Source organism: Miniopterus schreibersii (genome assembly GCF_964146895.1).
Source record: "Miniopterus schreibersii genome assembly, chromosome: 7".
Classification (NCBI taxonomy): domain Eukaryota; kingdom Metazoa; phylum Chordata; class Mammalia; order Chiroptera; family Miniopteridae; genus Miniopterus; species Miniopterus schreibersii.
Window position 1 is genome coordinate 26,402,729 of NC_138108.1, and position 12,626 is coordinate 26,415,354.

The 12,626-nt window shown below is 38.0% G+C and overlaps 1 protein-coding gene across 7 annotated transcripts in view; it reads left to right on the plus strand.

Annotated features, from left to right (window-relative positions):
- HECW2 (HECT, C2 and WW domain containing E3 ubiquitin protein ligase 2) overlaps positions 1–12,626 on the plus strand; it is a 292,351-nt gene that overhangs the window by 234,802 nt on the left and 44,923 nt on the right. For 6 of the 7 annotated variants that reach the window (XM_081142782.1, XM_081142786.1, XM_081142785.1 and 3 more), the window contains 2 exons: positions 3,714–3,797; positions 8,400–8,509. In XM_081142782.1, the coding sequence (XP_080998908.1) occupies positions 3,714–3,797; positions 8,400–8,509 (194 nt within the window). The remainder of the gene's footprint in view (positions 1–3,713; positions 3,798–8,399; positions 8,510–12,626) is intronic. The other variant, XR_013999195.1, reaches the window with a different exon arrangement.

A 12,626-nucleotide genomic window follows, 5' to 3' on the forward strand; every position in this document is an offset into this window, starting at 1 on the left:
TTACTTTTTTTAAACTGTAAAACCAAAAGACGTATACATTAAGTAAAAACTTTAAAAATCAATAACATTTGAATGAATGAGAGATTTTGTTTCTCAAAGGCCGAATCACCAATGTTGAGACCATTGTCAGTGGAAAGATACATTTGTGCTTTTCGATTCAGTTGTGCTTGACATGATTGTTTTGATTTTGCATCTGTGGCATTGTCGTGGTCATCGTTTTCCCTTCTTAACAAATAGCTTGTTTGTGTCTGCCAATTCACTGTTTTGATGATCCCATTCACTCAATAGTGCACCTCTAAATTCGATGCTGAAGAGAACATATGTCATTAAATGTACCCTGTAATGATTCTACACCCACTTTTCTATTTGTAAACTATTGTAAAAACCTTTGTTCTTAGAAAGAATCATGACATCTTTTATGCTTTGTTTAGTATAAATGTTTCATTTACTTTTCAAGCCCATTTATTTTGTTTTCTCTTTAGCCTATGGCAACTTAGAGATACATGACTTAGCTCACTTCATTGTCATTATGCAAATTAATACTACAAAAGAAAAGTTTTGTGTTTTTAATTGGTAAAGAATTGTGCCTGAGTGACAGACAAGGATTGTTGTTGTCATATGTAACATTAAGGCCCTGCCAGAGACCCAAGGGCCTGGCACTGAGGCTTTGAAGTTTATCTCTGATCACTTGGCACCGACTGTCTTGTAAATGCAAGCATGGGAGCCAAAGTCATGTGGCAATATTCAGTCATAAATGTTATCTAGATTATCTAAAATATGCTTACCTCACTATTAGCAATTTTGATTATCAAAGTGAAAACAAAATTTTTTAATTCTCCCAGAGCTTGCGATTTTGTGTGTAGATTTCTGGTAGACAAGGACGAGTTTGAGAAATACTGGTCAAATAACTGATTACAAAAAGATGCTTCCCCCTTTTTTTTTTCCATTTCTCAGAAAAGATTGGCGACATTTCTGAGTATATCTGCTAACTTCTGTCTCGTCTCGGCCTTGATCTGTTCTGACTGATGCCTTCTTTGTTTCTGCATTAAAAGACTTTCGGAAGGAGTTTGTAGAATAGGAATGGGCATAGGCCTAAACAGAGTTCAGTTAAGTGCAAGTAACTATTTAAATATTTTCATGTAATACTAGGATTGCCCATTGACTTTCTGTCTTCCACTGTGCCATGAGTTCTTTGAGAAAGGGACTGTGTCTTACCATGCATTGGATTCCTAGTATGTGAAACCATGCCTTGCACATAGTAGGCACTCAGAAAATATTTGCTGAAAGGATGAATAAATATTAGTATGAGAAAGTTGTTAGTGGTATGATGTACATCAGATGACATGCTCCAGTGTCGTCTTCCTGTAAGCATATGACCCATACCTTGTCATTGTGATGAATTAGCTGGCCTGGTAGAAAACTAGCCTCAGCCTGCCTCTGGTATGTTGTTGCCTAAAGAATCAGACCAGTTATCTTCACTGCTCAAGAGTTAATATCTGGAAAGTGATGAAGAATTTCCCAATTGGCATATTTCTTTCGGTGTCTTTGGCTTTTCTTTTCCTCTCCCTGTCATCCTGTGACTCAGGAACTAGGATCTTTTCACAGGAAACTTACAAGCCTCAGCCCAGAACGTGATATCCTTGTCATTCATTACTCACCACTCTGTGTCACTCCGTCAGAGAAAAGGAGGGGAGTGCTCAGCCTGTTTGCTTTCTGATTTTTATCTGTTTGCCTGGTTCATTGTGACGATAGACTAAGGAGATAAACTGTGTATTTGTTGAAGATAGACTTTGATTCTTCAAGATCGAAGTATGTTGTTGCTTTCCCTTAAAGAGTGCTTCTTTGTTTAAGTTATTGTTTATTTTTTTTCCAAGATAACTTTTCCTTCAGTTAGCTTTTTTAAACCAACTTTTATATTTCTTACCCAAAAAAATCATCCACCCGATAATGGGCCTTGGTTTTCATCATGTGCTTCAGACATGTGATTTTAACACTTGGAGGACAAGTTCTGATTGGTTCGAGACTTCAAACTGAAATAGCTTTAAGCAGAGAGGCTGGCCTTTCTTTACATACATGCCTCCCAGTCATTATATATACACACACACACATACACACACATACACATACATATATATACGTGTGTGTGTGTGTGTGTGTGTGTGTGTGTATGGCTACTGGCAATGACGGATGGAAAAAATACTGGCAATACCAAAGATTAGTTGCTTCATATGTTAACATATCATGTAATATGGATCTAGCCAGAAGAAGCTGAGAACTAAACTGTTTATCGCTTCTAGCAAGCTATGTGGTTGAGAGAAAAACAAGTGACTTTTCTGTGCATTAGGGAATTTTTCATCTCAACAATCAAACCTTGCCTTCCACCTCATTGCCTTCAAGGCTCTAAGCAATTAAGAGAATTTGGAAGTTGGAAATATAAAGTGCAGTGGAATTTTATGAAAATAGTAAACCGGAAAACACAATGCTCTGTAGATAACTAAATCTAAATAAATATTTACATCTCAATAAATACTTGCTGTGTTACAGTATACAGGAATCCTAATACATTGTCAGTGGCACTTAAAGTGAGATTGCCTACTTACGTTAGCCCCTATGTTTCTATCTCATGTAATGCTTTCAGTATCATAGTTTAAGTTCTTTTTTTGTTTTTGTTTTTCTTTTGTTTTGTTTTTTATTGATTTTGGAGTAAGGGAGAGAGAGAAAGATAGAAACATCAATGATGAGGGAGAATTATCAATCAGCTGCCTCCTGCACCCCTCCCCTCCCACTGGGGATCAAGCCTTCAACCCCGGCATGTGGGAATCAAACCGTGACCTCCAGGTTCATGGGTCGATGCTCAACCCCTGAGCCACACCGGCCAGGCACATAGTTTATGTTCTTATTTTTTCCCCCTCATCTCATAAAAAATAACATGGCATGATTTGAAATATCATGGTGTAAATCAGGGGAAGCAACTAGGAAATATTTTATTAAAGTTATATTCATATAAAGAATTGAAAATAGTAACATGACTCATCAAACATAAAAACTGGTGTTATCACATATATTTGTAATAAAATAATGGTAGAAATAGCACACATTGTTGTGTTTGATATGTGTTTGTATAAGTGTATATACATTTACACTGGTAGGCACACAATCTGTTTCTCCAGCTGTAGTAACTGAAAGTGTTTCAGTTATTTGAAAGAGCGGTATGCTCTTCTATTGAGTATTTAGTGCGTAGATGCTACGTGCTTCCAAGTAAGAACGTGCTCATCACACATCATTTAAAGGCATTTCTTCAGGAAAATAAGTGATTATCCCTATGCACTTACTTTTTGGAATAACAGGACTCAGCCTGAATGATCTATAGATTGCTGCTTAGATTCAAGCCCACAACTTAAAGCAGAGACTGAGTTTTATTGGTTGGATGATATTACTACCTGTAGTAGGACTTGGGCAGCAGAGTAGGAGGCAATAAAGGAATCTTTTCCCAGCATTAGGACTGAGGAATGTTGACCCTCATGAGGTTGTCCTTGAAGGCAAGGACCATGTCTGCCTTGGATGTGTATTCCTAGGGTATCACACAGTAGCTTCCACATAATAGGTACCCCCAACATGCTGTGATCATTATTTTAAAAATTGGTGGCTAGAGCACTGGATTATGTCCCAAGATTCTACTACATATACTGTGAACTGTTTCTTTGCTTGAATAGGGAGAAGATCCAATTTATTCGAACTGAAGGGACCCCAGGATTGGTGCGTCTTTCAAGTGATGCAGACCTTGTGATGTTGCTGAGGTACGTAACACTGGGTCTTGAACTAGAAAGTGTCTTGTTATCAGATATTATGGAGCATTTTAGAAAATAATATGACAGTACTGGTAGCCTAAAAAGACCTCCTTTATGCTTGAAGACTTGTGGAATACTCATGTTGAAGATGTGGATGCTGGTGCAGCCAGCATTCATTTCAGATTGCATTTTTTATCACTGAGAGTTTGATTTTGTTTTTACCCTGCTGATAAAGGAGGTGGTATTAGAGAAGGGAAGGGTTTGTAGAGGCTGGTGAATGGAATGTTCCATGCACAGAATGAAGAGAGGGGTATACACAGCTTACCCCTTCAGAGTAGAAGAGGTCATGTTTATATTTTCTTTCAGATTTTTGCTCAAAATGTGCTTTGTCCCCTTTTGCTGATTCAGTGCTATTTATTTACTTTATGGTTTTGAGAGTTTAGGTTTGGGAAATCAGATCAAGTTGAAATTTGGTCACTGGTACTCACTGCCAACTTGATAGCCCTTCATAAAACTGACCGATTGTATTTTCTTTGTTAATGGTTAGATCAGCTTTGGTTTTAAATTTTAGAGTAATTTCAAGGAAAAACAGCACGTTTTCAAAAACCTTTTTTATTTTTAATATTATCCTTCAAATGTAGGAGGCCATAGTAAAATAATGCTTGCTCTGCCCTGTGGTTGGGACACCACACCACTGTGACCTCCATAGAATTAAAGGGAAAGTCATGCTGAGCCGTATCAGGCAATGTTTTATTTATCCCAAAGTGCTAACAATCTCATTCATGTTATTCATAATGATCTTGAGCCTAACCATTTCTCACCACCTACCTGATATTTGCCATATTTTAAAAACTAAAGCCAAAATGTTACTTTCTTTTGCTGGATATTTAGAGCATAATTCAAAGGGATATATTCACTTTCCCCAAAAACTTCATTTCGCTTGATTCTGAGTAAGACCTATGGGGGGGGGGGTTACTTATCTGTCAAGAGGGTGACCCTTGACTTTGGTATACTGAGCTAGTTCTGAAAACAGGGTAGACGATGCTAGATGGGCAGGAAGACTATTGGTCAATTAATATGCAGTATGATGTTTCTACCATGGTTTTGTTGGTAATAGTAAGTTTTGTTACTATTAAAATTGTTAAAATTCTGGCTAGGATATGACTCTTCCACTTCATTCTAGAAATCAAGGCTTTTTCATTTAAACTAAAGAGTTCTGCTTTCGATATTAGTAAAAATAAAAATAATTACAAAATGGAAATCATGATTATAATTCACATGTCCTTAGTTAAATAATCTTTAGATGGTATGGTCCTAAATATTTTAAGTTACAATATAGCGTATAATATTTGTACTTCAGTGAAAACCACAGTTTGCGTGAGTTTCTATGTGTTATGTGGTAGAATTTTTAAATATTTGAAAACTGATATAAGTATATATATAAATATAAAGAATAAGACTACATTTTATCTCATTTGGAGAAATAAGCATGTTCTCTGAAGTTAATGGGCCTTTGATAAAGCATAAGAAATTCATTTATATATAATAGTTCTATAATTATTGCAATAGAAATTATATTCAGTTCTAGACTTCATTTGGATGATCAGATGTATTTATTATTTTAATAATTGTACACAATGTATTCCATGTTCATGCTTAATAAATATTTAATGATTATTGAAACTTCTAGGGATATCCTCAGTTCTTTACTTTTTATTTTACTTTGGAGTTTGAGTCATTTGAATCAGTGACTGTAAACTCAAGCCATGGATTTGTTGCAAACATAGAGGAAGACTTTGTGCCTGTTTTTATATTTTGTCTATTTCTTAAGAAGGAAAATCACTCCTGGTACAAATGGACTTGATTATCAGCAAGCTGCAATGTAGAGATGATCCAGCTCTAGGAAATGATTCAATTCAAAATAAATCTGTGCAAGGGTATTTTCCAGTATAGATATTATAAAACTCAAGAATTTTTAAATAACCTTGCTGCATTTGTTACTGATTATGCTATTTCATATATTCTTTAACTTAACTCATACAAAGAAATGTACCTCTCTTAGAGTTAATATAGGAAATGATTGATAAGTGTGGCTACATTTGAATTTTAAAATTTATATAATGAAAGACACCACATATAAAGACATAAAGAAAGGTAACAAGCTGGAAGAATATACCCACAACACATAGAAATGATATCATAAGTATATAAAGGATGCCTTTAAATCAATTTAAAAGAAGAAAGCCCAAAAGAAAAATGAGTAAAGGATATAAAAAGGCATTTCATAGAAATGGAAGCAAGAACAGCCAGTCAACTTATGGAAAGATGCTAACAGTCATAAAATGCAATGTCAAATAATGAGATACTATTTCATACCATTAGATTTGAAAAAAATCAAAAGCCTGATACCAAATGATAAACAGCAACTCTCATATTGCCTGGACTTGGTAGGATTGCCATTTCTAGAACCTCTCCAGAATACAATTTGACAATATTTTATATAGTTGAAAAGGCATCTGCATGATGACTGAGCAATTTTAATTTTAGATATATTACCATATTTACACTAAGGAACTCTTTTACATATTTACAAGATGATATATGCAGGATGTTCGTTGCACCATTATTGATAAAAGCACAAAGTTGGGGGAGAAGTAAATATTTCTCAGAGGACATAGTGATAAACAAACTGATTTGTTCATAGAATGACCTACTGCATAGCAGGTAAAAATAATAAGCTATATCCTTATATATCAACATAGACAGATATCAGAATTATATTGTTGAACAAAATGTTCAAGAATGCTATGTACGTATAGCTATTGTAGTTTTTAGCAGTGCATTAGGCAAAACTATATATTGTTTATCTATATATATGTTGTAAAATACAAAATGATGGAAGGACACCTATTAAAGTCATGAGAGAGGAGAGCAAAAGGCACTTCATATACACACTTGCACAGATGCAGATATATACACTTTGTGTATATATATACAGATCTATAAGTGTGCGTGTGTGTTTGTCTGAAGTAAAAATAATGTTAACACTTATTAATACTGGGACACAGGTGTAGACATCTGAGGAGTGGGTGCTCATTCCTACTCTACATTAATTTAGCTAGATTTTTGTGGTAGCAACTGCTACATGGGACTTTTCACTAGCAATTAATTTTAAATTCAAATTATTCTAATGGCTATTGATTTGTTGAAACAGAGAAATGACTGTTTCGGGGCTTAATTTGGTATTAAAATGTGATACTTACTGCTTCTGTTTCCAAATCTTCTGACTTCTGTAGTTTAAAAGTAGAAAGATGGCTTTTTACAATATCATGTCTAAAAATGCTTTTGCTACAGTAGTTGGTCTTGCAGACATGTGCATGTGAATGAAGAACGAGAGACTTATCAAGTTGTTATTGCATCGCTATAACCCATGGCTTCTCAGCCTCAGAAGCATTGACTCTCTGGGCTGGATATGTCTTTGTTGCAGGGAACTAATTCTGTGCATTGTAAGATGTTCGTGAGCGTCCTGGCCTCTACCCACGGGATACCAAAAGCACCCCTGCTCCCAGTTATGACAACCAAAAATGTCCAACATTACCAAACACCCCCAGACAGTGTGGGAGACCAGAATTGCCTTGGTTGAGAGCCAGTGCTGTAGCCCTTGAGAGTCCTTTCCTTAAATCTCTACAAGATTAAACTATTGCCACTTTTTCTGAATATCTTCTGAAAACAAGTAACAGGTTTCTAGATTTGGCAAAGTTTAAAGAAAACCTACTTCCACCTCTTTTTTTTTTTTTTTTTTGCCAGCTAGGCAGTTTTGTTTTATTTTTTAAATTTATTTTTATTTTATTTTTATTTCTTCAGTTCCACATCTTAATTAAAAAACTATTGTATTGATGTTTTAGTTCTATTTTAAATGTTTGTCTATTTGAGCTTAGTGCAAGCAATACTGCTTTGCATTATCATAATATTTATGATACTGTGGGATTCCAAGATATCAGATACCTGCTTACTATCTGTGAGAAGACTATTAGAAACAGAAGACACTGGGATTGAATAATCCAACATCCAAGTCCTCACATTGGAGAAATATTATAAAGCCAGAGTAAACGAGGGAGCTAATTACTTAGGAGATATTTTGTTTTATTTTGCTTTTAACTCTTCACTTAAACCCTGAGCTTTGAAGGCCGGGACTCTGCAGTCTGTTTCTCGGAATGAAGGTGTAAAACGTACTCTGTGTGTCCATTATGGATTCTCAATAAATATCTGTTGTGTTTGAGTCTTACTGCCAAATTTAAAAGCCCAGGTTCTATTTCAGAAAACATGTAAACTCAGACTTCCCTATTAAAGTGGCAAAATAGAAATTACGTTGTCCAAAGTTGGTAGGAGAACGGACAGGTGACCCCAGGCTCACAGGCGCCGCAGCAGCCAGGCAGCCTGTCCCCAGAATTACCGGCGGGGGGAAGGGACAGGTGCTCCCTTTGGGGTGTGAATGAGGCCTCGGCTGGAGTGGGTCAGAAGGAGAGATCGACTGTCTTACTCGCTGTGGAAACAAGGCTTCTCCCCACCTCACTGCCTAAAGTACGCATTTTGTTTCTTGTTTTTCCCCAGTTTGTTTGAAGAAGAGATAATGTCTTATGTGCCTCCACATGCCTTACTCCACCCCAGCTACTGTCAGTCCCCACGCGGCTCCCCTGTGTCCTCCCCCCAGAACTCGCCAGGTGAGTCCACCTGCAGCTCACAGTGAATTCTCTGAGGAGTGAACCCTAAAGTCAGATGTTCTGTTCTTCATGAAGGACAGCCAAGGAACAATTTGGGTACATCTTTAGTGCTGGCACAGGTACATATTATGGGGCACTTTATGTCTTTTAAAACTTGCTTGTTTCCATGGGCATTCATTTCGATGGGAAGATAATGACATTCCAGAGTAGAAAGAGGTTAGCAGTCGGGTACAGAATTGGCCTTTCACTACGTGGTGCCTAATGTACCATGGAAAAGATGAGGGCACAAAGTACTGTGTTAGCTTTTTGGATTTAGAAAGTTCTAGTTAGGAGACTGATTCAATGAATAATCAAAAGAAATCTCTACTTTCAAGAAATAATACAGAATTACAGTTGGTCAGTTTAATGGCCTTGGATAGGTTTTCCCTGCAGTAGTCACTACCTGCACTGGATAGGACAACTGCAGATCCGTGGGCAGATAGGGCATGTCATAGGTGAAACAAAGGAAAATTAAGCTCAAATTCTTTTTGAAAGAGGTATGTGTGAATGAAGGAGTGAATGGATGGATGAAGGAGTGAATGGATAAATGAACAAATGAGTGGATGAATAAATGAATGAATAGGAAATGCAGCTTAGCAAATGAGGTTTTTTTTTTAAGGAAGGTAGTCATGATGTTGTAAATCAGCTGTATTTATCCTCATTATAGGCAATATATTGTTCACACTTTAACAGCTATCAGAATTTAAAACTATCTTAATAGAGATCCAAACTCCATATGTATTACTAAAAGCTGCTCTGTGTTCTTTGATATATAACATGTGTTTTCACATATTGTTGTGATAATGAAGCCATAGCCTACTTGAATACCACAAACAGGAAGAGGCCTATTAATTTCTTCATTTAACACAGATTTATTGAGCATCCACCTAATGATCCAAGCACTGAACTAAGCCCTGGTGCTACAAAGATGAATAAGACACTCTCTGCCTTTGAAGGATTCATAGGGGGCCAGTGAGTCAACAAACGAGCCTGTAAAGCTCTGCGGTCAGTCCTGTACTGAAGAGATGTGTGGGAACAGAGATGTGGGAACAATTCTTCCTTTAAGACTAAGGGTGGAGTGTTTAGGGAAAGATGAAGATGGAAGGTATGAAGGGGAGCCTTGAAAAATGACAAATGACAAATAGGAGTTTACCAGGTGGAACAAAGGAGAAGGACATTCTAGGTAAATGACTAGCATAAGCTAAGCCACCAAAGCATGAAAATAGTTTAGGGCAAATTGATAGATGCCAGTGAAGGCAAGTTCTCAAGCTCAGGTTGGAAAGATAGACTAGGGCCAGTTGGTCATTGATGCCTTATATTGTAGTCCATGTGGAGCCATGAAAAATTTACAAACAGAAGAATATCCTGTTTTACAAAGATCAGTTTGGTGGCAATACAGAGGATGGATGGGAAGATGAGAGACTAGAATCAGAGAAACTGGGAGGCTGTTGTATTAACACAGGTGACATGCTAAAGGGCTGGACTAGTGGAGATAGAAAAAAGGGAATTAATTGAAAAGACACGTAGGATGTAGAGGTACCAGGACTTTGAGTCCAGGTAAGGAGGATTCTGAAGTCCTCACCACTTAGATTGCTAGGTAGATGGTAACGCCATATACCAAGAAAGGAAAAAGATTAGACTAGAAGGGAGGGGGGAAATGAGTTTGGTTTGAACACGTTTTGTTGAAGAATCTTTGGAGATAACCAGCTGCAACTGGAAGGATAGTCATGGAGCTCAGGAGAGGTTGTGGCGAGGAACACAGGTATGCTGGTAGCAGCTGAGGCCCAGAGTGTAGATTGGAGGAACGAGGGAAGACAGGTCTGTGGGGAGAAGAGAAGATAGGGGCTGGTAACATGAGGAACTCCAGTAGTTAAAGGATGGGCTGAGATAGAGGAACAAGTGAAGAAGAGAGAGCTAATGGATTCTGGAAGGGAATTACGGAAGTCTTCTCAGGGAAGCCAGGTTTCAGGGAAGAGGGATGGTCAACGAGGCCACATTTTCAAAGGATTCAAGAAGGATGAGACCTGAGAAGAGGCCATTAAATTTGAAAATCATGAAATTATATGTGGCCTTTGCCAGAGCAGTTTCCATGAAACAATAGGTCACAAATTGGAATGTGACTAGTTACAGAATGAAATAGGATGTCCAGTAGAAGCCAGAAGTGTAGAATATTCTTTTACAAAGCATGAAAAGAATGACAGGAGTATTCTTTTCACCAAGTATGAAAGGAAAGAAAAATAGGACAGTACTTAGGAGAAGAAGAGTTAAGGAAGGGGTTTTGGGATGGAGAAGTTGAGCGTGTGCGTGTGTAGAGGGCAGACGATGTGGGTGGAAAGACACCCGTCCCTTGCATGGGGAGGAGCAGCGGCAGTCAACACAGCCCAGGCCGTGGGCAGGCAGGACACTGGGGGCAAAAGCACAGGTCAGCTTGGGAACAAAGTAGGGACACACCTATTTTGGTGATACAGGTTGAAAAGACATAAGTATGTGACACTACAGGTAAGTTTAAATGTTACTTGGAAGTTTGATGCCAAAGTCTAGGGGGAAAATTGATGTAATTCACATCTGGCCTTAGTCTTTGTCAGCTGTGTGTGACTTTGGGCAATTTACTTCCTCCCTGACCTTGAATTTCTTTCCTGTGAAATGGAAACAATAGTAATCAGCTCCCATGGTTCTTTGGAGAACACCTCGCTGGAAAACACCATAACAAGTATCCAGTAAATCTTAATTTAGTCTTTTTTCTTTGTCTTTTTGGAAACAGGATCCTGAAAAGAATTGTTTGTCAATATTTGAATCATTAATACCTGAAATATATGAATCCGTTTCTTCCTGATTCACAGAGCTGGCTGCCAGTATAGTTAATCATTCTGACTGCTCTTTGCCTTAACTGGAACCTAGGATGAAGTTTAAATGGGTCGCCCCTTTCCCTGATGCTTCATGGTTAAAGAAATGAAGCTGCGTGGGTTGTCACCACTTCCAATCAAGGGCCTCCTTTGCAGGCCTTGTCTGTGCCCATGCTCTCTGGGAAAAGGCAGACCACCGCATTCGGTCCCCTTCGAGCCTCGTCGAGGCACCTGCTGTGGAGACCGGCCGGACACCCTCTGAGACCCGTGTGAACATTCTGAATGCTGACTGCATTGCTTCTTTCCATTTCCCATCACAACTGTACATGAGTAACCCACGGTGGTCATAACACGCACTCTGGAAGCCCATTTCGTGTTATTTTCCAAAGACACGTAGAACCCAAATAGATCTAAATTGCTAGCAGTACTGGTGGTGGTTTTAATTTTCAGGAAGAATCATCTCCATATTTTTGGCCTAAGCTGTTTGAGTGGGCTCCATTTGATCTTAGAATTGGGTTGCACTGCCTGATATCAGTGGAAGTCCCTCTAACTAATTCCACATGATGTAAGGGCGGTTCTAGCGAGCCTCGTTTACCCGGTGGAGCAGTCTTCTGTTTCTCTGAGTAAAATAGCCTCTCCTTCTACTAGCATTTCTAAAGTTTTCATGAAAACACTTCAAAGAGATGTTTTAAAAGTTGTCTGATCTTCCTTCTTGTGACTAGAACTTCATCCCTCTTAGTGGTGTGGGAATAATGTGAAATCGCGACAATAATAAATTTTAATGATCTTTTTTTTCAGAATGCCTAGGAACGCGGTAGACTTTCCACACTTTTCCTCATTCCAAGCACATTTACATGTCTTTTCAAGTGCAGAAGAGAGAGGGGCTTTGGAAACTTTGACTCACTGCTTTTTTGCAGCTGTGAGAGTGCTCACCTAAAATTTGTCAAAATTTTGGAATGTGAAGGTTTGTTTTTCTAGGACCGTTATAATGCCAGTCCCGACCTTAGCTACGCCAGAAGGAAAAGATCTTTCCAAACACCGTATGGTTTATTATGTCAAATATGCGACCCAGAGGTTGATTTAAGGGCCTTTTGTAACTGCACATTTCTAGGAATTTAAATGCAGTAAATACCCAGTTTAACTAATAGTGTGGGAGATGTGCTCACTCATGTGAATTTTCCATGTACAAAGCTCTGAGTGCACTGAGGCTATTTCATGGTTTGCGGGGATCGTCG